General features: G+C 39.3%; 1 protein-coding gene and 1 long non-coding RNA gene across 4 annotated transcripts in view; one reads left to right on the top strand and one right to left on the bottom strand.

Annotated features, from left to right (window-relative positions):
* Positions 1–11912, top strand: part of GRM7 (glutamate metabotropic receptor 7) — an 898633-nt gene extending 886721 nt beyond the window's left edge. For all 3 annotated transcript variants that reach the window (XM_058726145.1, XM_058726142.1, XM_058726143.1), the window contains one exon: positions 10707–11912. Coding sequence is in view for 1 of the 3 variants with exons in the window: in XM_058726143.1 (XP_058582126.1) it covers positions 10707–10756 (50 nt within the window). In the remaining 2 variants the exon portion in view is untranslated. The remainder of the gene's footprint in view (positions 1–10706) is intronic.
* LOC131509861 (uncharacterized) overlaps positions 1–27540 on the bottom strand; it is a 518637-nt gene that overhangs the window by 99354 nt on the left and 391743 nt on the right. The window contains exon 5 of the long non-coding RNA XR_009260730.1: positions 25687–25802. This is a non-coding gene — a long non-coding RNA (uncharacterized LOC131509861). The remainder of the gene's footprint in view (positions 1–25686; positions 25803–27540) is intronic.

Raw genomic sequence — 27540 nt, 5'->3', positions numbered from 1 at the left:
CATAAATTAAAAATCAGTCAAACAAACACACAGGGTAGCTCTGGCCTCAAGGATGCTACCCATGACGATAGCCCCGAAGGCACTTTCCCATGTTTTCCTGCCCAAGAGAACAAGGTGTTAGTTAGGGTGTTGCTGGCACAATGAGATGCTTTCTCATTTAGAACCCCACTGTAGTATTGTCTTGGAATTTCACTTACCACACACAGTTCTAATCACACCATCAACTGCTAGCTGATGTCTTAGCTTGTAACTACCACCCACCTCTTTCCCATTCTCAATCCATCCTTCAGGTTACTTTTGTAACATTCTCTCCTTTATTCAAATATTGGTGAACTTCTCACAGTTCAGCTTCATATCCATATATTACCCTATATGTAACGTAAAACATCATTGCCAATCTGAGATTAATCTCCCCAATCATCTTTCCAGCATTCTTTCTTCTTTGCACAAACCCTGTCCTCTTTCAACTCTCCACACTTTTTGCCTTTCTCTCCAAACCCTCAGCCTTTTCACAGAACAGGCCTTTGCCAATGTCATGTCCTCCACATGGAATGTTCTTAAATACATGTGCCCATGACTTCTGTGTCCCCTGCCCAAGACATGTCCACAATTTACTGTTCAAGACACACTTCCATATTCCCTCCACCTTGATACCTTCCTTGAGTTTCTCAAGCTGTATTTTTCACCCCTTCCTCCTTGCACAAGTTTATGATGGCACCTTCTGCCATGTTGGAATTCTTCATGTGTACCCCCATTTCTGCTCACTCTCTTTAATTCCAGCCTTCCTGGCCTTTCTAATACCAACCTCAGGGCTTTGCACCTGCTGTTCACTCTATGATTCAAGAATTTTCATAGTTTCTCTCTCATCTCCTTCAAATCTCTGCTCAAATGTCAGCCTTGCTGAACCTTAACTGTAACCCTTCTTAGGACAGCAACCTCAGCCTAATCTAGGTCTAGCCCCTTAGTCAACTTCTTTCATGGTGTTTAGGATTGCCTGACATCAGCATAGAGTTCATCCTTATTATTCACAGGTTCTATATTTACAGACTCCCCCACTTTCTGAAAGTGATTTGTAACTCCAAAACCATTACTTGCTGCACTGTTACAGTCATTTGCAGATACATGCAGAATAGGGAAATTATTGAGTCACTGCACACATTCTCAGCTGAGGCTGAACAAGGTGATCTTCTGCCTTGTTTCAGTTCTAAGGATGCCTTCTGTAGTCTGCTTAATACCCAAGTTTTGTATTTTTGTGTTTCTGTGATTCACCATTTAAAATATCCCCCAAACATAGTGCTGAAGTGTTGTGTAGTGTTCTTGAGTTCAGGATGCATGTATTATTCAAACTTTGCTCAACTATGAGTTATAATGCTGTTAGTCATGAGTTCAATGGTAACCAATCAATAATATATATTATATAAGGTGTCTTCAAACAGAAAAAACAAAAACATAAATTAAGGTTATATCTTGATTGGTTGATAAAATGCTGTGGCCAGAGGCTCATAGGAACCTAACCCTGCATTTCCCCCAGGAGCAATGGTTCAGAATTCACCAATTCAGTGTTTATTGCAACTTTATAGAAGATAACAACAGAAAATGAGAAACAGCTGAATCTTTCTCTCCCCAAAATGATGTAAGCTCCATACAGTCAGAGGCTGTACTGAATGCTAACATGGCCACATTTCCCTGTCTGTAATAATGTTTGACACAAAGTAGGTGTTCAATAAATATGTGTTGAATCACACTGAACCAGGCATTGTTCAAAGTTAGAGAATATTTCCCGCTATCTTTGTGCCACTGGTTTTTAAACAAGCTACTATTAGCACACTTCAAGTTCTTAGTATTAGTGGAACAAAGAAAAAAGAAATGAATGAATGGACTATGAATCTCCTACCCCCAAACAGCAAGGCCTGGATTTATCAAGAGCTTTTCATCCAGGAACACTAAGTATTACTTTGCTACTATTTTGTCACTACTGCCTTATTCATAACATTATCCTTAAGACAAGCTTTCAGGCACAGCTTCAGTCTTGGATGCACCATTGGAATGCACCCATAATATGCTCCAGAATGCTCGCATCCATAATATATTGAAATTGCAAAATACATAAAAGCTTTCAGTGCCCAGGCAGAGTGCATAAGCAAAAGTAGAAATCTTTAATGCAGTAATTTAGTCCATTCTTTTTATTTTTTCCTAAGGCAAAACATATACAGCCTCAATCAAACTACCCAGACAGATTTTAACTTGGCCACGCTTAAAGATGTTTCCAAACAGAGACTTAGTCTATTTGCTTCAAATACATCTAAGAACCACGTAAACCTCTTCTTGATGCTTTACATCTTAAAAACAAATTAGATTTTTTAAAGAAACACTAGAATGTTCATTGACTATTTTCATGGCAGAATTGAAAATTGATTTCTCAATTTTAGCTAGGCTGTTTTAGGCCTCTCTGGATGCTAAAAGGGGAAAAAAAAGAATGTTGTGATTTAAAACTTACAAATGAAATCTGAGAAGTTACAGCAGTTGTTAGCTTTGTATACAATAGCATCAAGTTGGATACTGAGGGAAAAAAAGAGGTTGGCAAAGCCCCCGAAATTCCCATGTATTTGGGGAGTTGGGGGGAGGGGAGACTCTCTTTCTCTACTAAGACCCTCCAAGAGCTGACAATGACTTCAGAGAGCAGAAGCTCTTCTATAGTGATTCATTAAGTACTGAGCACTTTGTATTACGCACTTACTAAGCACTAGGAAAACCCAGAGATTCTTCCATTCTTACATCTCCACTGCTAATGTGTGAGACACACAAGAGCAAAATGCAATGCACCCTGGCTGTGTGCAATATGGCAAAGGAGAAATATAGGGGCCATGAAAGAGTAGAGCAGGGGCACCTAGGCTTGTCTGGGGGAGGTCAGGAAAGGCTCCCTGAATTGAGTCGCTTTGAGAAACTTTAAGGAGAACAAGGAGCAGGAGGTAACGAGATTAGGAGACAGATAATTAGCATTGTAGGGAGGAAACTCAAGTTGAATATTATGCTTTAAAAGCACTGACAGTTCCCCATGGCCTCCTAAACACTATCGCCTTACTTGGCATTCAAGACCTTTGACAAGAGACTCCTTTAGGAAGCTAGATAACCATAAGGATTGTGTCTTGTTCATCACTATTTCCTGTAGCTTGAATTTAATATGGCATAATGCATATTTACTGAAGTAATTATCTGGACCCTCCTACCCCTTCATCCTTTCAGTTCCAGAACTTTCTGATTCCCTTCCCCATGCACTTTAATGAGAATACAGTATGTACTTTTATATCACCTGCGTCCTTCATATGTTTTCACATTCATCATCCAGATCAAATGCCCATTTCACTGAGAAGCCTTCTCAGGCTTTGTACAATATACCTCCATCCAAGGCAGAGTTAATTAGCCCTTGTCAAATATCTTTAAGCACTTACCACAAGCATTGTAATCATTTCCCCAACTATAAAATCTATTAACAAAATGGACTACACCTGACTCCTTTCTTTGTCCCTGGTGAAAAATGGGGAAAGCACTTAGCACGTTTTTTCTCAAGGATTTCTAAGATGCTGCTTCTCTATTTCCCTTGAACTGGATTACTATTTATTGTCTGCAAACATGGTAGACTGGTCCCAGCAGCTTCGATGCCCCATCATCCATTGAATGGTCTCCCTCATTCAACTCTGGTAAAGATACCAATTTCCTTTGGGGACTCCTCTCAATGTGAGTCTGACCTAAGATCTCCTGCCTCATCCTGATCATGCTACATAGGGGAAAATTTTTTTAAAAATTAAAAAAAAATAAAGGAAATGCCAAGCCCTTGCTGATGGTACATGGCAGCCCTCTCTAAATGTTGTCAAATAATTCAAATATACAATGAATGAGAAGGGAACCAAACCGCTTGCAAACTTCCAAGCCTGTTTTTGCATAATTAGCATGTAGTAAAGTTACTGGTATTTAATCGGTGCTAAATAATATTTTGTTAGATGGGCGGTTGGATATATGGACAGACATTTAGATTCTGGATCTTTGGTGACTAGATTAGAATTACTGGTGATTTGGAATCCTGATGTATTTAGCTGATTGTATTTTCACCCCTGCTAAGCTCTTTGTGTCAAGATGTCCAGCTACCTAACATAAAGACAAATACTTCAACAATTCTGCTGGCAAGTTGTTGCAACACAGCTAGAGGTGGGGAAGAAAAGATAGAGAAAAGTCTCAGCTTTTCTTAGATCAGAGTTCAAATTACACAACTGAGAATACCTCATTTTTTGATAATCATATTCCCCATTCTTGGGTTTTGCATGTTTTTAGGGGGTGTAATTTACTACTCTTGGATGATACTCAATTTAAAAAAAGATTTAGGAAAAATCATTAGAAAATTATTTTTTAATACAATATAGGAAGTTTACTAGTTTTGAAATTCTGAGTGAAAATTAACAATTGAAGGTAACATCAACTCATCTGCCAGTAAGTGGTGGGCTAAGGCCATTTACTTGATGAAACAAACAGGCAGGAAGCAGGCCAGTGACCACAGAACCAATTACTAGGAGTATTTCCTTTTGTTTTAGTAAACATAAACTCTAATATGAAGAATCTCTCCCACTTAAAGTATTTTTAACTAAACAACAACCGTGAATTATGATTGGCAGGTAAGCAATGGCTGGAAGAAAGGAGAGACACAGATATGGCTTAGGATGGGTCCATAGAAAAGTCAGTTTGAACCAAGTTCCATCAGGCAATAAACCAGTATTCCAGTTTGGTGAGCTTTACAAAGGACAAATGTAGTAGGCAGGGCCAAAATTTAGAAATAACCAAACATACTTCCCAAAGTACATTCTTGTACAGTACCAAGGGATCCACTAAAAAGTGGGGAGAACGCTACACAATCAAATAAATTTGGAAAACAGTGCAAATAACATCATAGAGTTACAGGTGGCTGCCCAGAGACTTACTCTGGCCCCTGACCTCTTTCCGTTGACTTGCTAAAGGTTTTAATATAATTTTGAACTGTGCACTAAAAAAACAGGTATTTTTAATGCCTGGAAGAGAGCCTAATACAAAATATGCTCTCAATAAATGAAAAATGAATTTTGAAAAGAAATTTCAAAAGAATAAAAAATGAATTTTTACCTAAGAACACATAAGTACAGCTCCTCTTTTAGAAATGAAATATCTGGGGGCACCTGTGTGGCTCAGTGGGTTAAGCATCTGACTTGATTTTGGCTCAGGTCATGATCTCATGGTTCCTGGGACTGAGCCCCATATTGGGTTCCGTGCTGACAGTGTGGAGCCTGCTTAGGATTTTCTCTCTCCCTATCTCTCTCTGCTCCTCCCCCCCTCACACACTTATGAACTCTCTTAAAATAAATAAACTTAAAAAAATGAAATATCTGACTAAAGTGAGGTAACATCCTATAAATGATTATGCTATTCAGATGGGGCATGTGTTTTCTAGTGGATCAGATTCCATGCTATTCCTTAACATGTTACACATGACCCACTTTGCTCATTTGTATTATACACCCAGCCCCTATAGGAGAATTCCTTCTTAGAGAATCACAAACCACATAATTGTATTAACAGTGTGGAAGGCCCACACATGTCTATGTGCACATACGAACAAGTGTCTCAGATATATATGTAGAAATAAAGTTGCTGAGTCCATCATCTTTTCTAGGTATTTCCAAATGGTTCTCTCATGAAATTTTATCACTTTCCATTCCTACTAGTGTAGTCTAAGAATCCCCATTTCTTCCCAACCTCACCAGCAAATGGTATCAGTGCAAATACACCTTTTATTTTGTAATAACTGGGGATGAAACGCTTTCTTACTATTAATTTCCACTTTTCTAATTTATGAGGTTGAGCCCTTTTTATGTTTTTTTATCCACAAATCACCTTTACATATCTTCAATTCATTTTCTAAAAATTAGCTTGTCTTTTATTACTAATTTGTCTATGTTAAAAATTTTGTGTAACAATCCTTTGTCAGTTAACTATATTGCAAATAATATCTCCTTGTTACTAGCTTTATAATTTAACTTTAGAAATGGTATTCGTTTTCAGATACCATTTATTCCAGCATTGTTTGCTATTGAAAATAATTATAAAGTAAGTAGAGTCCACCAAATAAAAAATGAATTACAGAAATCTTTGGTATATTTATAAAAGAAACTATATGGGGTGCCTGGGTGGCTCAGTGGGTTAAGTGTCCAATTTCAGTTCATGTCATGATCTTGGGGTTCATGGGTTTGAGCCCCGCATCAGGCTCTGTGCTGACAGCTCAGCACCTGGAGCCTGCTTGGATTCTGTGTCTCCCTCTCTCTGCCCCTGCCCCGCTCATGCTTTTTCTCTCTCCCAAAAATTAACATTAAAAAATAAAAAAGAAGCTCTATAGTAACTCTGATTACCCAATCAACATAAATTAATATTAAAACAACAATGTTATATGAAAAACAAGTTGCAAATGGATATGCATGGAATGGTATTTTTTAAACAATTTAAAAAACACAAAGCAAAACTATCTCTAGTTTATGGGCGGCTACACAGACTGCAGCAGCATGAATCTCACTGGGACAGAGGCACACCAACATCAGAATAATAGCATTGGTGGGAGGCAAGGAGGGAAGCCTGGCAAAGGGGAAGGGGAAGGAGGGGAGGCTTTGATTGTGTTTTTATTTCCTATGGGTGGATGGAGAGGCACGTGAAGCAGAGATGTTAATACATTAATGTATTATTTTCAAGGCTGTGATATATTATTGCGTACAATTTGTGTGGCTGTGTGAATCACTTCATAGACACTGATAGGTATACATATCTACATATACATTTAAATTTTAAAAACAGCTCACAGAAACATAGCATATTGTTAATGAACTATACAATTCCTTATTATTTAAAAAATATGGAAGAGAGAAAAGAGACCTATTTAATTTTATTCATTCAAAATTTTATATTTATTTATGTTTCCCATAATTCACTGTTGTGTATAATATCCACAAGACTCTTTTTCCTTTCCATTTTTTCCTTTTTTTTCTTCACTTCCTATAGTTGGGGTATTAAGTGTTCCATGGAACACACCTGAGAAATTAAGTATTTTGTGAGACCAACAGGCTTGGGAGAAACTCAAGGAAAAAAGCAGTTCACTCAAGTTAATGTCAAATTGTGTGTGATTTTGATAATACACCAAGAGTAAGTTGGAATGTCTAATGTTTTTTTAAGGAACAAAGCACTTCATTGCAAAAGCCTGTGTCCACAACACTGCCTCATAGTAAACATAAACTCTTTAAGAGAGCTTGCTTTGAAAACTACTGATGTAGGTAACTTTAAAAAATTTGAGAGGAACCATGCCGTATGTTCCTAATGGTCCTTAAAACTTGTAACTTTACAAAAAAACAATTCTGTTTTAAAATTTTAAAAGTTTATTTCCTTAGTAAGTATTTCACTGCACAAGTAAGCAATTATCTTTTCTAGGCCATAAACTACATTGCTATTCAAATAAATAGAAATATCAGACACCACAGGCACTTATCTTATTTACTCACAAGGCTACAACATTTTAAAAATAAACATAATAATACATTGGACACTGCTTTGAAATGCATGTAAATTGCCATTCTAGGACCTGCACAACTCCAACACCATTAGTTGCAATGTTCTCCAGCTATTCTGCAAAGAAAGCATGAACTGAGGCTAATCATTTGTATAAAATGTTGCAATTTAAAAATAACTTTATGGGGGCACCTGGGTGGCTCAGTCGGTTAAGCGGCGAACTTTGGCTCATGTCATGATCTTGTGGTCCACGAGTTCGAGCCCCATGTCGGGCTCTGTGCTGACAGCTCAGAGTCTGGAGCCTGCTTTACATTCTGTGCCTCCCTCTCTCTCCGCCCCTCTCCTACTCATGCTCTGTGTCCCTCACTCCTGCTCTCTCATTCACACACAAAAAATAAACATTAAAAACAAATTTTGGGGGGCTCCTGGGTGGCCCAGTCGGTTGGGTGTCCAACTTCAGCTCAGGTCATGATCTCACCACTTGTGAGTTCGAGCCCCACGTTGGACTGTGTACTGACAGCTCAGAGCCTAGAGCCTGCTTCAAATGCTGTGTGTCCCTCTCTCTCTGACCCTCTCCCATTCACTCTCTTTCTCTCAAAAACAAATAAACGTTAAAACAATAAAGTTTTTATATAAAAAATAAAAATAAATAAAAATACTGTCATGCATTATGTTACCAGATGAGAAAATGGAGTATTTCATACATTGATGCCATTAACAGACCACAGGGTGACAATTATCCTAACTATTTTACAAAGGCTCAGAGAAGTTCAGTGTCATTGACCGGTCTAAGTCACACCTCAAGTAAGTAAGTGATAGAGCTAAATCAGAACCTGGGGCAGGTGAGTCCAAATGAAGCATGGTCTTCCAACTATGGTATAGAGAGCAAACTATAGATTCAAACATCAGCCTTCGTTTGGAATGCTGGTCCCTCTGAGCCTCAGACCTCTCCTATGTAAGGTGGCAATCATGAAAGCACTCATCTCAAGGCTTGCAAACACAAGAAGATAATCCATGACAAGCATCAGTAAATTTCCACCATTGTTATTATCACTTCAAAATTTTTACCGCATCGTGATGATAGTTTAATGCAAACCAATACTCAGCTGTGCAATGTAAGGGCAACATATTCTAACTTATTCTTTTGCTGAAGACTCTTCTGGAGAAATTGGTATTTTAAAAAAACCTGTTTGAGGAATTTCAATTGTGTTTTGCTTTTTTCACTAGACAGTTATGCTTATAGGGAAAACAGTCACACAATAATCACACAATAGAGGTAGTCTCACGTATTTAGGTCATTTTAAGCCTCTGAGTTTTTCCTTTGATTTCCCCCCACTTTGTCCTGAGGATAGTTAGCATATTGGCATATGATGAGGTAGGTTGTGGTTGTTTCTTGCACCTATCTGCTCCAAGTTTTCTTTCTAGCTATGACCCTGTAAATAGGCTTCAGAGTAAAGAAAATATTAAAAAATTTTTTAATGTTTATTTATTTTTGAGACAGAGAGACACAGAGCATAAGCAGGGGAGGAGCAGAGAAAAGAGGGAGACACAGAATCCTAAGCAGGCTCCAGGCTCCGAACCATCAGCATAGAGCCTGACGCAGGGCTCAAATTCACACACCACGAGATCATGACTTGTGCTAAAGTCATACGCTTAACCGACTGAGCCACCCAGGCACCCCAAGAAAACATTTTTAGAAAGCTATTCTCTTTATACTCAAACTGAGCATATAAAAGAAGACAGTAAAGGTTGTAACAACAATGGGAACCTTCTTAGAATACTGGGGGCATTGCTGATACCATGCATTTATCGAGGATGCGGCATCTTGACCTGTCTCATGACCGTATTTTCCAGAAGACCCTCCATTTCATAGAATTCATTTTCCTATAATTTCTGTTAATAAATGCAATGTGATTTCATAAAGGAGTCTGAGTCTTCAAATCAGAATTTGTCAGAACCAGAGTCTAAATTTTTAATCCAGAAAATCTGTCTTTTTGTATAGTGTACACATGCATGTATATATCAGTAAAATACTGGCTGCTTTACTTACTCAAAGTTCAGATCCAAACTCTCTCTCAGTGTGTTATTGTGGCTTCTCCATTCTTCTAAATCCCTATATGAATCCCTACTTAAGAATTTTTTAAGACTCTTGTTACTTGTTTGTATTAAATGAATAATACTATTTAGAATAAAAAACGTTAAGTAAAATAAGCCATCAGTAAATGCTCCCTGACAGTTAATTTGTGTCCAACAGAAGCTGATGTAAAACTTCTACCATTTAATAAATAAAGAACATGTCACACAACAGCAATTATATTACTCGGTATTGAGAACTAGAGTATAAATCAGAGTCATACATTGGGATCTCGGTGTCTTTGTTTCCAGCCCAAGAACAGGAAAGGGTCTGGCATATGGTAGGCAACTGATGTTTATCTCCTGAACAAATGAATGAATGAATCAATGAATGAATGAATGAATGAGTAGAGTTGGGTCATAGAATTACTGTGCCAAATAAGTAATTTATCCCACATTTAAGGAAAACAATGTAATGCATCCATGTTGAGATTAAAGTGAGCCTCAGATTTTGATGGAAATGTTCCACAAATTACATTTACAACTTACTGATGAAAACTCTATGAAAATGAGTCAACAGTAATTTGATTGTGTGACTCCTAACTGAACAAGACAGTCTGGTTGACCTAATCTTTAGTCAACCAACATTCATTCCAGTGACCCAGGACAGACCTTTCCCAAGCAAAAACCATTTTTTATGAGAAGGTCTGGGAGAAGATTACACAACAAAATATACTGCAACATGGGTAGGCTCTTTAGGCTTAAGGTTGGCTAATTAGAAAGCATGGCATCCACTATTAATTTACTAACCATTATAAACCATAAAGAGGGAGGTTGGAGACATCTCAGAATAAAGAACACAGATGGTTTGAGAATTGCTGGACACTGCAGATTTTAGTAGACAAAACCTTAGAAAGAGTCATAGGAATCCAAAGTGATTTGTGTGTTCCTTAGTGGTGCATTGTTCCTTCTTGACTTTGCACCCAGGTCCTTCTGGATCTAAATCTGTTTCTACCTTTGCAAACAAGGTCATTGCTACAACTGACCCTTTTACATTTTTCTTTCAGGCCCTGCTGCAAAAAAGAAGTATGTCAGTTATAATAACCTGGTTATCTAACCTGTTTCATTCCATGGAACCATGGAAGAGGAAGACCCTCAGTTATTTCGTCACCCAACCTGGCATAGGACTCTTTTGGTCCTGCCCGCTGCCCATCACTGGAGGAGCATCCCCGGCCAGGAGACCAACGTTAGAGGATCCAAGTGTCCTACACAGCTGCTTTATGAAATATTCTTACTTTATCTTGGCTTAATAAGTCACTGGCATCAGCACTGCCAACTCGGCTGCAATTTTGGACCTTCCCTACCACAGGGAGTGTTGAGACTCAAGTCCCACCCAGGCTCTTTAGGATGAACCATCGAGAGCCACAGTGAACGTTTTGGGGCTGACTTGTCTTTCTACGTATGTACTTCCAGACTGCAAGGTTTTGAAATTTTCTGTACAGTTTGTGAGGACTTTTGCACTTTGCCATCTGATGTTGTACCTTGGTTCACTGTTTGTTTTCGAATGCTTTGTTTCCATAGAGCCCTATTCTCTCAGACGGCAGAATATTTGGAAAAATTTTTAAACAATTCAAATGTTAAAAAGATCTCGGCAGACTAAAAGAAAAAAAACAAAAGAAAGAAATTAAAACCACATATGTAATGACTGTATAATTATGATTATAGTACCACTGCAAATCATGTTATTTTTTTAACACAAAAAAGGTATTTAAAGACCAAAAACTGTGCTGAGAAAGTATGCCCCACCCACCTATCTTTGGTATAAGGAGAGGTCACATGAAAGGAAGGTATTGGCTGAACTGAATAGAGGTCTTCATCTTTGGAATGCATGCCAGTAATGTATTTTACAGTACATGTTAATAATTTACGTTCAATATTTGTATTTGTGTTCTCTTTTGTTATTTTAATTAAGGTAAATGGATATTTTGCAATAATTTTAATAATGATTAAGCTATTTGAAGAAAAGAATATGGATTTTTCATGTCTTGAGGTTTTGTTCATGCCCCCCTATGACTGACCAGTGTGATAAGGACTTTAAAAAAAAGCATGTATGTTTTTTACTGTTTGTAATAAGTACTTTCGTTAATCTTGCTGCTTATGTGCCAATTTAGTGGAAAAACACCCTTGCTGAAAAACTCCCCCTTTCCATTCTCTTTCAATTCTGTGATATTGTCCAAGAATGTACCAATAAAATTCTTTGGTTAACTTTTTTATTTCCTGAAATAAATATTTTTAGTTGTTTATCCCCTTTTAGTTATATAGCTTATTTCATAAAATCTTAAGTCTAGGGAACACTGTGAACAACCCAAGTTGTGAAAGAAATAAGCCTTCACTCATAAGTCCTACCTGAAATGCATAGATAAATCCAGAGACACTAAATTCTCTCCTAAAAAAAAAAAAGGAGCTAGCACAAAGCCCATGCATTTTGTCTCCTTATAAGTGAAATTGAGACCTGAGAACCCTCAGACATTGACTCAGTAAGTTACTCACCAAAAATAGTCAAAGTGTCAGAGGGAGGAGAAAATAAAGAAATACTAGCCTCAATAAACAATTTGGGGGCAAATGAGTGAAAAGATGAAAGTCTCTGTGAAACTTAACCAAAGAACCTAAGTAAAGATTTTTACAACAATGCATTTGTCTGTACTTACCAACAAATATGGTAGCCATGTTGACAGCAAGATTAAGACTTGGGGTTCCCCAAAGTCAAATGTGGGAAATACCCTCACAATAACTTGGGTGTCAGGATCACAAAAGAATGTCGGTTTAGAGAGGGTGACATTTGTCCTTAGCACTCAGGGTAGGGCCCCAAAATACATTTAAATGGATTTAAATGGCCCATTGTGGATCTACTTGTGACTAATTTTCTACAGTCACTGAACTCCACTAACCTCTTGCTGCTTAGCCCATGCAATGTGTGCACAAAGACTAGAAACCTTATTTCAGGATCACGCTAAGAAAAATTAAAATACCACCCACTTTTTTCCTAGCCCTTAAACACCCTTCAAGCAATAGACCAATGAGATAAAAAGCTAATCACAGCAGGTAGGAGTTTTGGATCATCCACACTTTCAAGTTGTAGAGCCAAACAATCCAGGGTGAGAGCTGGCTCCCCTCCAGCTAGCTATCCTGGGGAAAGTTATGGAAACATTCTGAATGCCCCATTTCCTCCAGCAGAAAACAAGTTAATACTACTACATATTTCATAGACTTAGGAGGATTAAGAGAAAAGGAAAAAATCCATGCAAAGGGCTTAGAACACTGCTTGGCACTCGGTTAACTTGCCACATGTGTTAGCTAGCATCCGCACCACCATGGCTGTTTCATTTTGTCTTAAAAATAAAATTAAGTGCACAGTGCTTTCTCATTCCAGACATGCAAACACAATCTGTAAAACAGCACATGGGAAAGTCAGGCTGACTTTGGGCCACATAGAAGAAATAATTTCTTTCACCAAGAAATTGCAAGAGCCTTTCCAAAAGATTCCAACATATAAGCAAGAGTGCAGGGGAAATAACAAAAGCACTTTACTTAGGATTGCCAAGAGCTCCTGCCAAGGACCTTTACTCTGGCCCAGGATCCTCAGCATAGAATTGAAATAACAGTGATGGAGATAATGACAAGGATAAAAATTAAAGCTTCTATAGTACTATAAGGAATTGTTATATACATTACATATATATATATGTAATATATATATATATATATACACACACACATATATATACACTAAATATATATTGTTTACTTTATATGCATTATATACCTCATGGATGTCATACGCATTACAATGCATACTAATCCTCAGAAGGCAGTTCTAATCATGTTCCAGAAACTCCATCCCCAACCCAGTAGCTAAGTTGAAATGTGTCTGTAGCCCTAGGACAGATGTAATAGAAAGTGTTCCAATAGCAGGGCAGCAGAATGAATGCACTCCCCTCCAGGACCCGGTGCTCTTTCCCAAATATCAGCTATTCTCTTGCCCAGCACCATCCCCACCCTGCACAGCCACATGACTCCACTTTCTCATGTATATTTCCAGTTTCTTAAACATCACGATATCAGATGTCTTTTCAGAGCTGATCTAAAGGAACAATGCTCCCCCCCACCCCCATCACAGTGAATCCACTGACCTGCTTTATTCATTTCTGCAATACTCATGACGTGACTTTTTAGATTTGCTTCTTTGTCTTTGCTAGTCCTGCTGAGGTTTTAGGGGTAATAGTGGGGTCTGGAGCCAACGGCCAAGAAAGAATTCTTGAAGATGTCTTTGGTGCCAAAAGGTGATTTTATTGAAGCACAGGGAGAGGACTGGTGGGCAGGTAGAGCTGCCCAGGGACAGCTTAAATACTATGGAATTGGGGGAGGTAGAGTCCAGGGGAAGTTCCCAGTGAGATGTTCATATGCTAAAGAAGACTCCCAGGATACTGGAGGCCTAGCTGTTGTCATGTTGTTTTCCCTCCAGCAAAGCATTAGCATCAAGACAGTAGGGAGTTTCTGGAGAAACAGTATTTGCCAGTGGGCTGCAGGTTATAAAGAAATTTATTTCTGCCATTTCCTTCTGCCTTTGTTTCCAACATCACTATGAAAGGGTGATGGAGAAGAGCCCTGCAAGACTATAAACTCTATCAGTTAACTATTTGTTTTTCTTCTTTCCTCTCTTCTTGGGCAGGATTATCACACATATCCCACCTGGAGTTAGGGAGGAGGTATTTGTGGCCTGTCAGCTTGTCTTATGCTTTCTCATCAGGTCCCTTTCTTCAGTGAGAACTAGGAGAAAAGATAGATTGTCTGGTTTGTTCTCTGTAGTATCCCAGCACTCCAGACAAGGTTTGGCAAGGAGTAGGCACTCCCTGAGTATTTGTAAAGCAGTCATGGAAAGGAAGCATGAATGGCTGAAGGTTAAGAGTGGGAAAAGAGGGGAAACAGTGGGAGAACAGTGGGAAAGAGGATGGAGGAAACATGCTGGTGGCTGCAGCAGCCTTGGTGGCAGAGGAGGGGCTGGAGCTGGGTCTTTAAGGACAGGTAAGGGGCGCCTGGGTGGCTCAGTTGGTTGGACATCCATCTTCAGCCTAGGTCATGATCTTGTGGTCTGTGAATTCAAGCCCCATCTCAGGCTCTGTGTTGACAGCCTGGAGCCTGCTTCCAATTCTGTCTCCCTCTCTCTCTGCCCCTCTCCTGCTCATGCTCTTTCTCTCTCTCTCAAAGATAAATAAAAATTAAAGAAAAGTTTAAGGACAGGTAAGACTCAGGGGATCCAGATGAACAAATGGGCGAGACATGAACATTAGGGCTCATCCTCAACAGTAAAGGACAGAACTACTACTCTGGCATAGTGCTTCCTTTTGTTAGAATGTGAACCAGTCTTCTTAGAAAGTGAAGTGAGAAGTTGATACAGATAACTGGATATTCTCTATCAGAAGCTGTTTTATCCGGGCACCTGGGTTGCTCAGTTGGTTGAGCATCAGAGTCTTGATTTCAGCTCGTTTCATCTTGTGGATGGTTCATGGGTTTGAGTCCCACATCGGGCTCTACGTTGACAGTCAGTGCAGAACCTGCTTGGGATTCTCTCCCTCTCTCTCTGTCCCTCCCCAGCTTGTCTCTCTCTCAAAATAAATAACCTTTTACATAATAATTCTACAAAAACAAAACAAAAGGCAAAACACCTCTGTCATCTGAAAGAGGAGGGGAGGAGTGGCAGCACAAGGGAGATGAAGTAACAGGAAGGTACTGGATTTAGAATCACAACTCCTAGGTCAAAGCACATTTTGGCTGGGTTGTCTCAGGCATCCCACACACCTGTGCATTCTTCCCATCTTCATTCTTGTCATATCAACACGACATGGATTCAAGCCTTTGCATCCATCAGACCACTCTTTACGAACCTGTTCCAAATGTTAACTTCACGATCAAAATGTGTTAACCAAAAACCTGCAACAGCTGGGAGGGGGGTGGCTGGGGTCTAAGGGGAGACTTCAGCATGAAGAATGATTCAGCTGTCACATGTGTCAGCATGATTCATACCTAAGATATCCAGCAGTGCCTTTGGCCACCACTTCACACAAACAAACTCAAGTAGGAGATTCCAATAGATAAAATTCCTCAATCCCTCCTCCAGTTGGTGCTGTTGTATTATCTCTTATTTGACATTTTTCTTTTTCTTTTTAAAGTTTGCTTATTTTGAGAGAGACCGCAAGAGTGAGAGTGGGGGAAGGGCAGAGAGAATCCTGACATTTTTTCTTCTGTAAATTATCCTTTTGTCAAATTTACTTTATCATGCCCTCAAATGAATGTCTGTTTAGATCCTGATACTCTTATCTGTATTCTAGCCTTCCAACTGCCATGGTAGTGGTAATCTGCTTAGTAACTCTCAGCCAAGGTAGTGATAATATTCTGGAGAATGCTAGAGACTAGAGCAGGGCATTGGTGGCTTCTACCAGAGACCCATGGTGAGACTGACCTTGGTGCATGAATCAGCATTAGGTAGATGGATATAGATACAGTCATTGCTCTAATTAGAAATCCCTCAAAACTGCAGGAACAATTGTCCTGTGTTGTTTTCTCTTGCCCAACAAAAAATAACAAGAAATGAACCAAAGCTAAGGGCATTTGTGATGCCTTGTGAAAATCCACACACCTATATCCACGTTGTTTCTCTGACTCTGTCACAAAACCTAAGACAGACCAACAATCCTATCACTTCATGAACCATGAATGACTTCTAGGGCTGTCTTTTTTTTTTTTTTCCTAAGTATGGAAAATAAGACATCGACTTCATTATCTTCCCTGCAATCCTTCCATGGACTCAAATCCAGCTCCTAAGTTATTCCTAAGGCCATCCGCATGTGAAGTTCTGGCCGTGTTGTACCACCTCCAGACTCCAGGCACACTCTGAATCCCCAGGACTCCTCGAGGGCCGAGGAGAGCATGGAGCATGGCTTGGAACCTATAGCACAACACAGTCTGCTTACACCCTCAAACTCATCACCACAGCGGGGGATCACACAGTGGTTGCCAACTCTGATGTTGATCTAATAGATTTATTTTGTTTGGCTAATGAATAACTCAAGCATTGTCAAAGGAGGTGTGGGCAATTCAAACACCTAAGACTTACAGAATACCTGTTCCATTCACATGGCCTTCCTGGCATCTGTCTTTCTTTGACCCCAAACCTTCACTATGCTTCCTGTCCCACATGCCAGTGTGTTTATCCTGGCTTTTCTTGTCTCACACTTTTCCTGTTTACAATGAAATTAGTAAATCAATCAAGTTGAGGCAAGGTACAAATTCTGATTTCTAATTCCTTTAACTTTTGTTAACATTTGTATTAGACAAATGCTTCCAAACGTTAATGTGTCTTTAAATCAACTGGGGATCTTATTAAAAATGCAGATTCTGGGGCGCCTGGGTGGCGCAGTCGGTTGAGCGTCCGACTTCAGCCAGGTCACGATCTCGCGGTCCGTGAGTTCGAGTCCCGCGTCAGGCTCTGGGCTGATGGCTCGGAGCCTGGAGCCTGTTTCCGATTCTGTGTCTCCCTCTCTCTCTGCCCCTCCCCCGTTCATGCTCTGTCTCTCTCTGTCCCAAAAATAAATAAAAAAGCGTTGAAAAAAAAATTTTTTTAAAAAATGCAGATTCTGATTCAGCAGGAAGGGCCTAGGGTTCTGCATTTCTAATAAGCTCCTTGGGGATATGATGGTACTGCTGGTACCTGAATTGGAGTTTGGTTCTCAACCCTGACTGTATATTCAGTTCACTAAGGGCATTTAAAATATACCCACAGCAAGAACCACCCCCCCCCCCATAAAGAGTCCATTTTATTTAGTCTGGGGTAAAGCTTGGGCATTTTCTTTTTTCTCCACATGCTTCCCATGTGTAGGGTGGGAGATTAATGTTCTTAATGGGTCTTGGGACTTAGCATAAGAATTCCCTGGAGGCAATTCTAAAGCACACAATGCTGGGCCCCTGCCCCCCTTACCCCCAACCAGAGTTTTATCTCTGTAGGTCCAGGGTGGGAAGTCATAGTTTGCAATTCTAACACTTTCCCAGGTGATGCTGATGCTGCTGGTCCAGGGGCCATAATTTGAGAACCACTGGGCAAGTCTAAACAACCAAATGACTTTTTCTGTATTCTGGCTTTGCACACAACAAAAGGTTAAAACAAGCAAAAGACTCTTTTTCAGCTCTAACTCATTTTGCACACCTCCATTCATTCTGGACTTTAGGCTTCAAACATTACCCTTGTAGGTTTCCATCACTGTTCTGCAGTGGTCTGCATCTGCTCATCTTCCAGCTTTTGCATAAATTGATTGAAACCCAACTCACTGGAAGGTTTGCTATATACCTACATTTGTCTCTTTAAATCACTTATCTCTCCTTTTCTGGGTTCATGACCAGAGATTCAGAATTCTGTTTCTAAATGTATTCTGCTGTTAGGTTTGCCATCTTTCTATTTCTGATTTGAGTTCATTACAACATTTTGACGTTTTGAAATTCATCTCTCCAAAGCCTCATCTGCCTACTTGGCTATGAGCAGACTGGCTTAGAGGCTGAGATGACATTGGTGCTTTCTTTTAAGTGTCTTCTTTACCAGGTCTTCCTTGCTGGTCTGAATTTGGTTCAGAAAAGCATTATTTTCTCTTCACTGGCCCTTTACTGTTTTAATAGGCAATAGTAGAGAATTCAATCAACCGGTAATTTGAGCACCTGCTATATACTAGGCACTGTCTCAATTCTTGGGGACACAGCAGTAAGAAGCCAAATCACATGCCCTCGAGAAGCTTGCATTCTAGGTAAGGTGTCAAGCATTTCGAAGATACTGCAATTTCATCCAGAGGTGGCCTCTTCAGGATGTACAACCAGATTCAGAGTCAAACACTCCACCCCAAATCTGTACTTCTCCCACTGCTCTTTTTCCTTTTCCTCCACTGCTATCCCCCACTTCTACTTAAAAAAAAATTGGACATGCTGACTCTTTATTTTGCTTGCTGTTTGTTTTATTGTCCTGTGGGCTCCAAGCAGGCAGATCCCCAGCTGTGTACACACCTGGTTCCATAGTTGAGAACTTGCATTTGCCTCACAATTGCAGGGACCTATTCACTACAATGAAGGGAAATCCTAGGGAGAAATTATTCTAACTTTGAGTCAGGCAGCCAGTTAGCAGCATCCATTGTTAGAGTAACTGGCACTTTTTTTTTTAACCTTCTCCTTTGAACAAATGACTCTCCAGCCAGCTCTGCATCTGGCTACTTAACTAGACAATGACAAAGTCTATCTTGGTGACTGTCATCCTCCCAGTGAACATTTACTACCAGGGAAATTGTGTCAGGCAAATCACACTGGTCTTTGAGCCGAGGGGGCAGGACTGCCCTTAGCTACTACCCAGAAATTGTGAAGAGCCAGCTTAGAAATAAGTTCATTAGGCACTTGGTTTGTGCTCAGCACTGTGGTAAGCAATTCATAGTCACCTCATCCAATCTTAAAAGCAGCTCTGTGTGGGAGGGGTTGATATTATCCTCATGTTTATGTGTAGTAAAATAAAGAGTAGCAGAATGATTTCCCTAAAGTCACACAATTGGTAAACGGAAAAACTGGGATTTCAACCCAGATGTCATAGATTCTGGACCCAATACTATTAACCACTAAATTATCATGCCCAAAACATGTTTTCCTTCACCCCAAAATAACAATTATAATCACCATAGGCAAAATAAATCCCTAACCAGAATGAAAGAAGATTTTTACAGGATAAGTATGTGTATGAACAATACACAGTAATTATAGTAAGATAGACAATTAAACAGTATTAAAATTGATTCAGAAGAATGTTGTTGTAGAAAAATGCTCTTACAATTATTTTCAAGATGATTCCAACTACATAAATTCACATATACATGCCAAGATAAAGCTTAAAGGAAAAATACAAAATGAGCCATGTAATTACAAATAATAATTATTTTTTACTCTTAATTTTTTCCTTAACTTTTTTGTTTTCTTTGCAATGAACAAGCACTATATTTATCGTCAGGGGGAAAAGATAATTTGAAAATCATCCTATGGATTTCTGCTAAGTTGGCAAAGCAGTACAGCACGATGTTGGCTCCCTACTTGAAATCATCTTTGGGCATCAACTATAACAGCTCTTCTGGACCCTGAATTTACATTAGAATCTCCTTAGGGGCTTTTGAGAAATACTGACCCACTGGCTCCAACCCAGACTAATTAAAACAGAAATTTGGAGGGAAACCTAGATACTGATTTATTTTAAAATCCCCCCACAGTGTGGCTTTGAAAGAAACACAGATGCCAGGGATTAGGACTTGCATGGATACTAGGAATTAGAAATGATGAACCACCCCACCTATCATAGCACTTTCCTCCCACCTTTTTCCAGCAAATGCTCCCAAACTGAGAAACCAGACTCCCAACAGAGCAGAATGAGAGCCTGGAAATGGAGTGACACACATGGATCTTTGCGACAGAGATGAAAAAAGAATTCTGTCTATGCAAAAAAAAATTGGAACACTTGCTCACATTATACATAATATAGTCAATCCAGATGGATTAAGGATGTAAGTGTCATAAGAAAAAAGAGAAAATATAAGAGAAGTAAGAGTAAATATAGGGAAGTATCTTTCTGACTTTGAAGGAATGATTTCTGAAGAACAAAGGGTTAACCATAGAAAAAATAATTACTAATTTTGATTATATCAGAATTAAGACTGCTGTTCCTCAAAAGTTAAAGAAAGTGGAGCTAAAATTATAATCTGTAAGAAGATATTTATAATAAATACACCAACAAAGGATTAATATTAGAAATATGTATTAGGAATAAATGTACATGTGCACATGGAATATATATATATATATATATATATATATACACACACATATATGTATGTGTATATATATATATATATAAGGAATATATATGAAATATACATGTAATAAAATGTCACATATATCTTATAATTAAGATAAAGACAAACTCCTCAATATTGACAAGAACAGATATTTCACGGAAGAGGAAATCCTGTGACTGATAAACACGTGAAGAGATGCTCAATTTCATTAGAAAAGAAAATGGAGATCATAATGAAAGAGCATTTTACACTTTACCCCATTCAACTGGAAGTGTCAGAAAGTTGTAAGAGATCTCACAGTCTCCTGATTTGAGTGTGAATTGGTACAACCACTTGGACAAAAAAATCTCCATTTCATAAACTTGAGTATCTGTGTTCCTTATGACCTGGCTGCTCTACTGCTCTGTAGTGACTCAAAAACATTATTTTTACAGGTGGCCCAGGACACATGTAGAGGTATTTATACTAGCTCTGTTCACAATTACAAAGACCTGGAAATACCATAGTATCCACTGACAGAAAAATGGACACATAAAGCATGGTACAGTCATACAATGGAATACTACACAGCAGCAAAATCCATGAAATCACATAGATAAATCTTAACAACATAATATTGAGTGAAAAAGTTCTAGAAGAAAACCTCTAGGGGAAAATGGGGGAATGAGATAAGGAAAAAGGCCATAGGGAGAAGTGAATTACCAGTAATGGTGAGTTCTTATCTTAGGCTAGGTACAGGTTACCAAGTGTTCATTACATTTTATTATTTAAACATAAAGAAGGGTGGGCATGAACAAATAATGATGATGCTTTGTGTATCAGGGATGACAACTACCTCAAGTGCCCTTGTGGCTACACACAAATATTCACACAATAATCTCAACTAAGATCCCAATCTTCCCACTATACATCTAGAAATTACCTGATCATTGTGCTGCTTATGTGATGAGCCACATTCTTCTAAGTGACTCCAAATTAGCAAAGCTCCATCATATAATCATTAATCATTTAATCAGATCTGAAATTCTGCTAGCAGAGTGGCTCTACTCCCATTTCAGGAAGACAAAACTAAGGAGTAATAGAATTAAGTCAATAGCACTAGTCTTATTTCCATTCTCATGATCAAGAAAAGCCACAGCTTTTCTCCATCAAAGAGACAACATTTTGCTCCTTTCTATGGCTCAGACCTTGGTTTCATCAGCCTAATGTTCTGGTAGGTCCCACTTAGAAACATGAATCCAGCGCTTCTATCTGGCGATTGACAAAAAGGTAACATCAGCTCTCTTGGCTGCTGAGGAGGGACACCTCATGTCCACAACAAGCACCAATTATAGAGAAATAAAAGACCTAGGACCCACCCATTTTTATGCAATTCTCTAAACTGACAGTGACAAAATTTACCAATTATCCCAGTATTGTCTGTGATTTTGCTGGTTTTAGCTCAGGAAGTCCAGCCTCCTGGAAAACCCCCTGAGCCCAGGCAAATTGAGATTTATGGTCCCACTCCCCTGACCCAATGAATCATTTCATTCTGGTATCATTGGCTTTCTGCTCATTCTCTCTTGAATGGAAGAGATTTAGAATATAGGTCAAAATAAAGCTTGAGGATTTTCTACCTGGACAAATCATGTTGATCTTTCCAAAGGGAACTTGGCAGAGCTGTGCACGAATCTTTTTCAAAGATTCCTTAATACTTCCCGTGTTCCCACTCTCATCTGTATTCCCTCCATCTGAAGACTCTTATTACACATTAAAAATGACTTGTATGACCCACTGGGGTGTACAAACACTTATTTTGAACAAAAGCTTCCAGACCAAGCTTCTGACACTGGAAGAAAAGGAATATAAATATTACTGAATCCTAGAATTACACACAATTCATTTCATTCTCTTTGGGGAGAGACTCAAAAGTGAAAAATAAAGGATAGGTAAGCAAGAATTCCCCTAAATTGTCCTGTCAGGAGAGGAGTGGCACATCTATCCTTAGCTCCTCAGCCATGTGTAGGGGGGGGGGGCAGTTTAAATATTAATTTGCTCATCTGGTACTTTACATGTTATGTAGACAACCAGATCAATTGCACTAATGTAGGTAATTTACATCCAAAAAGGCCTGACAGTTGAGGTGAACTTGATCCACCACAGATCCACTAGCCCCAGTAAGATTGTACTTTTTTTTTCATATTGTGATCACAAAGTGTCCCTTGTGATGGTGTTCTTGGAAAAAAATAAAGTTGCATGTGGTGTATCTCAAAGAAGATGAGCTAGAAGAAGGAAAGTATAATGAATACAAGCCCTGAATCACCACCACCTAGGTGCAGTTGATTTCTCAAAAATGCTGGTTCTCTAACTTTAATGCGTAGGAGAAAACCCATATAAGGATGGTTTAAAGGCATGTTGGAGGGTCTGCTTCAGAATCTTTCATTTAGAAGCACTGCAATGGAACCCAAGAATCTTTATTTCCAGCCAATTCCCACTGGCGATCCCATTCAGGACAGACCAAACTTTAAGAGTGCCCATGTAGGCCCCTGAACCAAAGGTGCGGTCAGAATATGGGGAAGCAATGTTCTTTCCCAAGCTCAGCATCCTCACATCTGACACATCCAAGTCTGTATGTCTGGAGGGAAACTAGCAGAACTGCACATAGTACTTCCTCAATTCCTTAACACTTAGTAACAGAGAATTTTACTGAATTATTACAAGTTGCATGTAAATTATTTCAGATCCCAGGGGTACTAGAGTTATGTGAGGAAGCACATACAAAAAATGAAAACTGTTGAATTTATGCCATGTGTGGGACCTCACTGTGTAATTCTTCGACACGTGTGTGCATCAAAATTTTATACTGAATTTAACAAAACCCAATTTCCAATTTTTCAGTCATATTTGGGATTATATGGAAACTCCTTGGGGTGCCTGGGTGGCTCAGTCAGTTAAATGTCCAACTTCAGTTCAGGTCATGATCCTGTGGGTTTGTGAGTTCAAGCCTCATGTCAGGCTTTGTGCTGACAGCTCAGAGGCTGGAACCTGCTTTGGATTCTGTGTCTCCTTCTTTCTCTGCCTACCCCCCCCCCCCACACACACACACAACACACACTCTGTATCTCTCTCTCTCAAAAATAAACATTTTTAAACAATTAAAGAAAAAAGAAACTCCTTTAAAAAAGTTTTTTCATGTTTTATTTACTTTTGGGAGAGAGTGGACAAGCAGGGCAGGGGCAGAGAGAGGGGAACAGAGGGTCTGAAGTGGGCTCAGCTCTGACAGCCGTGAGCCTGACATAGGGCTTGAACTTGCCAACTTTGAGAGTACGACCTGAGCTGAAGTCCAATGTTCAACTGACTGAGCCACCAAGGCACCCCTAATTTAATTCTTTTAAAAGTTTATTTTTGAGAGACATACAGAGACATAGAGAGAGAGAGAGAATCCCGAGAGTGGGGTCTGATGCCACAAACTGTGACATGATGACCTGAGCAGAAATCAAGAATCCAAGGCTTTAACTGACTGAGCCACCAGAAACTCCTTAATTTTAAATGCATTGTAATATTCCTCAGTGTTTTTAAGGGATTACATAAGGTAAAATACTACAGGCCTGACACACAGATATGTTTACATTTTTTTTAATTTAATTAAAATTTTGATCTGGGTATTAGTTTGTCAGTGGGCTCAAGTGCCTGTCAGTGTGGAGGTAGGATGTGTTAGGGACAAGCGGCTGTGAGGCTGTGTCATTGAAGGATATCCACAAGGCAGGAGAAGAATCTGGGGAAGAAATTTAAATTCAACAAACAGAAAATATATAGGGGTACCTGGGTGGCTCAGACAATTAAGCATCCAACTCTCAATTTTGGCTCAGGTCATGATTTCAAGTTTTGTGGGTTTGAGCCCCACGTCTGGCTCTGTGATGTCAGTGAGGAGACTGCTTGGGATTCTCTCCCGCTCCTCTCTCACTGCCCCTCTCCTGCTCTCACACACATTTTCTGTCTCTCAAAATTAATAAATACACCTAAAAAAATGAACACATATAGGAATTTATTTTTCTTAAGAAACAAAGTCTGTAGGTAGACAGTTAAGATGTGCTGTAGCTGATCAAGGATGATATCTAAGAATCTTGAGTTCTTTGTCTTCTCCTGCACTGCCCCTCATCCTTGATGTATGGCTTCCACCCTCATAATCACAAAATGGCTGCTGAACTTCCAATCACTACGTTCACACTTAAAGCAGTAAAAATAAAGCTACAAACCTCTTCCTGAGGCTTTGTCTTTTTATTCAGGAATAGAAACCCTTTTCTAAGAATTATTACAGTTTTTTGGTCAGAGTTTATCATTTGTTCCCCAATGAAAAGCAGTCTCTTCAACAAAGGAGAGAATAGGAGTTTACAGGGAAGGTATCCTCGCTGAGAAAAAAGGATCTTTCAAACTAATGTACCAGAGGTCATAATAAATTATTTCTACTTCTAGCAACTTCTTTGTAAATACAAATGTTTAGGACACAAAATGCCTATTACCAATAAGACAAATCTGGGAGACCTCCCAATAACATTTAACTCTGGAACACCTGTCCCAAATGTTCAAAGTGAGGGTAAAGAGATGCTCGCGTGCCTATTCTGGGGAAAATCACCTGGTTGAATACTCCACAAAGCACAGGGACCAGGCAGGCTGGACTCTGAAAAGCTGTCTCTAGAAGCCCATTTAAATGTGCACCATCCTGAGGGTTGCTTAACTAAAACTCACCACAGTAAACATCAAGGCTGGCAAGGGCCACTTTGATCCATTTTACATAGATCATTAGGCTGTTGCAGAAGCCTGTTTGCTCTCTGGGTAGCAGCAACTGTCCCCACATTCACTCCCATTCTGGATTGTATTTTAAGGCAAATTATCTATTCAGCCTCTGTTGCTAGCACATGAAGAATCACAATGAGACACTCCATTTCGGGCTGCAATTTCTGTGCCAGACTGACTTGGAACAGAACCAAACATGTATCTAATTCTGCCCCTCCCTGCTTTCTTCCATTCTCCTCTGCCTTATACCAAAACTAAAAGTAAGGCTAATTCCAAATTGTGAAGATAAGTTTCCATCCACAACGAAGGCAGAACTAATCAGAGACGCAATAAAAAAAAAATAGTATTTTCACTATACCTTCGATCAGTCTTCGCCGATATCACGCACTGATTGAAAAGATTTTCAAATTCCTTTCACTGATTTGTATTCTCTATTCCTTTTTATTCATCACCTTATCAGTCTTCCTGACAGTCCTTCAAAATCAAAACAGAAGCCATGAAATCATTTCCTCAGTTTAGCATACTCAGCAAACTAAAGTATTATAAAAATACAAACCTATCATGATGCTTGTATTTATTTATGACCAAGTTCAATGACCAAGCTTATATCCATCCACCATTCCCTCTAAGCTCCATGTTTTATTCTGGAAAGCCTAAGACCCCAAATTAAGTATAGAGTGCCTTGTATTGTTTAATGAGGGTAAGGAAAAGTGGGGAAGTTATCACAAATCTGTTAACTCACTATGTGTGTTGGATACTGTGAACTTCCTCCTCAACCACCTTGCATGCTTCTTCTAAACAGAGAAGCGCAAAAGCTGAAAGATACATTTCCCAGATGCCTTTGCAACTAAGATTCTGGATGCAAATTTGTTTTCCCCATTCAAAAGCACATATGTGAGTGAGGTTGAGACAAGAAAATGCAATGGATAATAAAAAATACCTTATCCTCCAGAAGAAGGCAAGAAAAAAGAGGGAGAAAAAAAAGAGTAGGACAAATAGAAAACAACGAGTAAGATGGTTGTTTTAAACCTAAATTAAGTCAGCAATTTTGTTAAATGTAAACAAGCCAGTGCAAATTAGAAAAGAGAGACTGTCAGATTTTTTTTAAACTCAAGTGCTTACAAGAGACATTCTTTAAACACCCTGCACAGAAAGGTTGCAAGTAAAAGTGTAGTTTCTAAAATCTGTAAATGTTACATTATTCGGAAATAAAGAATCTGTGCAGATATGAGTACATTAAAGATTCTGAGATGACAAGATTATCATGGATTATCTGGGTGGGCACTAAATGCTATCACAAGCATCCTTGTAAAAGGAGGGCTAGCGGACATTTGATACAAAGTAGGAGAAATCCGTATGATCAGGGAGAGGCAGGGGTGATGTAGCCAGAAGCCAAGGAATGCTGGCAACCACCAGGAGCTGGAAGAGGCCAGGAAGGGATGCTCCCCTAGAGCCTCTGAAGGAAGTGCTGCCCTACGGACACCATGATTTCAGCCTGGTGGTTTTAGACTTCTGTGCTCAAGAACTGTCAGACGATGAACTTCGTTGTTTTAAGCCATCCAGTGTGTGGTAATTTGTTACAGCTGCTCCAGGAGATGAATACACTTGATGTGTCTTATAAAACCACCTGAAAGAAAGCTGGTATACCCATACTAGTATCTCTAGTATTGCTTCTTGCCGTAGAGGGGGATATGTCATAGAGGCAAAAGGAAAAGAAAATGAAAGGAAAATGAAACCATCTTTCTGTTCTGTTTGCCTAGAAAGTAAGTTTACAGAATTACAAAGTTTTCTATGAGCAGCTTTTCAGTGTCTATTATTTTTCCTAGGTGCCAAGAGTCATTGTTCACAGTGGTAGACGACACTGGCTTTCCTGCTTTGTGACCTTTGTGGTTGTGGAAGAACAATCTTATTAAACTCCTAACACCAGTAGTGGTTCCAGAGGTAGGAACAAGATTGCCCTGGGACAGGGACCCATCCATGCTTTGCTGGGCTGATGCTTACTTTCATTATGAGGAGGGCCCTTCATAAAAAGGAATATACAATTTCAATATAAATTGCTAGGGCTCCTCCCAGAGCATCTGGAGAGGCCATGGAAGTGAAGGACCCCACATCTATAGGTCATTAGCTCACAGTGAGAGAGCCATTCCTGGCTACAGTCTAGAACCATAACTTCAACCCTGGCTGATGAGTTTGTGTGCACCTAAGCCCCCAG

Source organism: Neofelis nebulosa, chromosome 4, assembly GCF_028018385.1.
Source record: "Neofelis nebulosa isolate mNeoNeb1 chromosome 4, mNeoNeb1.pri, whole genome shotgun sequence".
NCBI classification, from domain to species: Eukaryota; Metazoa; Chordata; class Mammalia; order Carnivora; family Felidae; genus Neofelis; species Neofelis nebulosa.
Note: the sequence above shows the minus strand (reverse complement) of the source record. Positions and strands in the feature narration are given on the sequence as shown.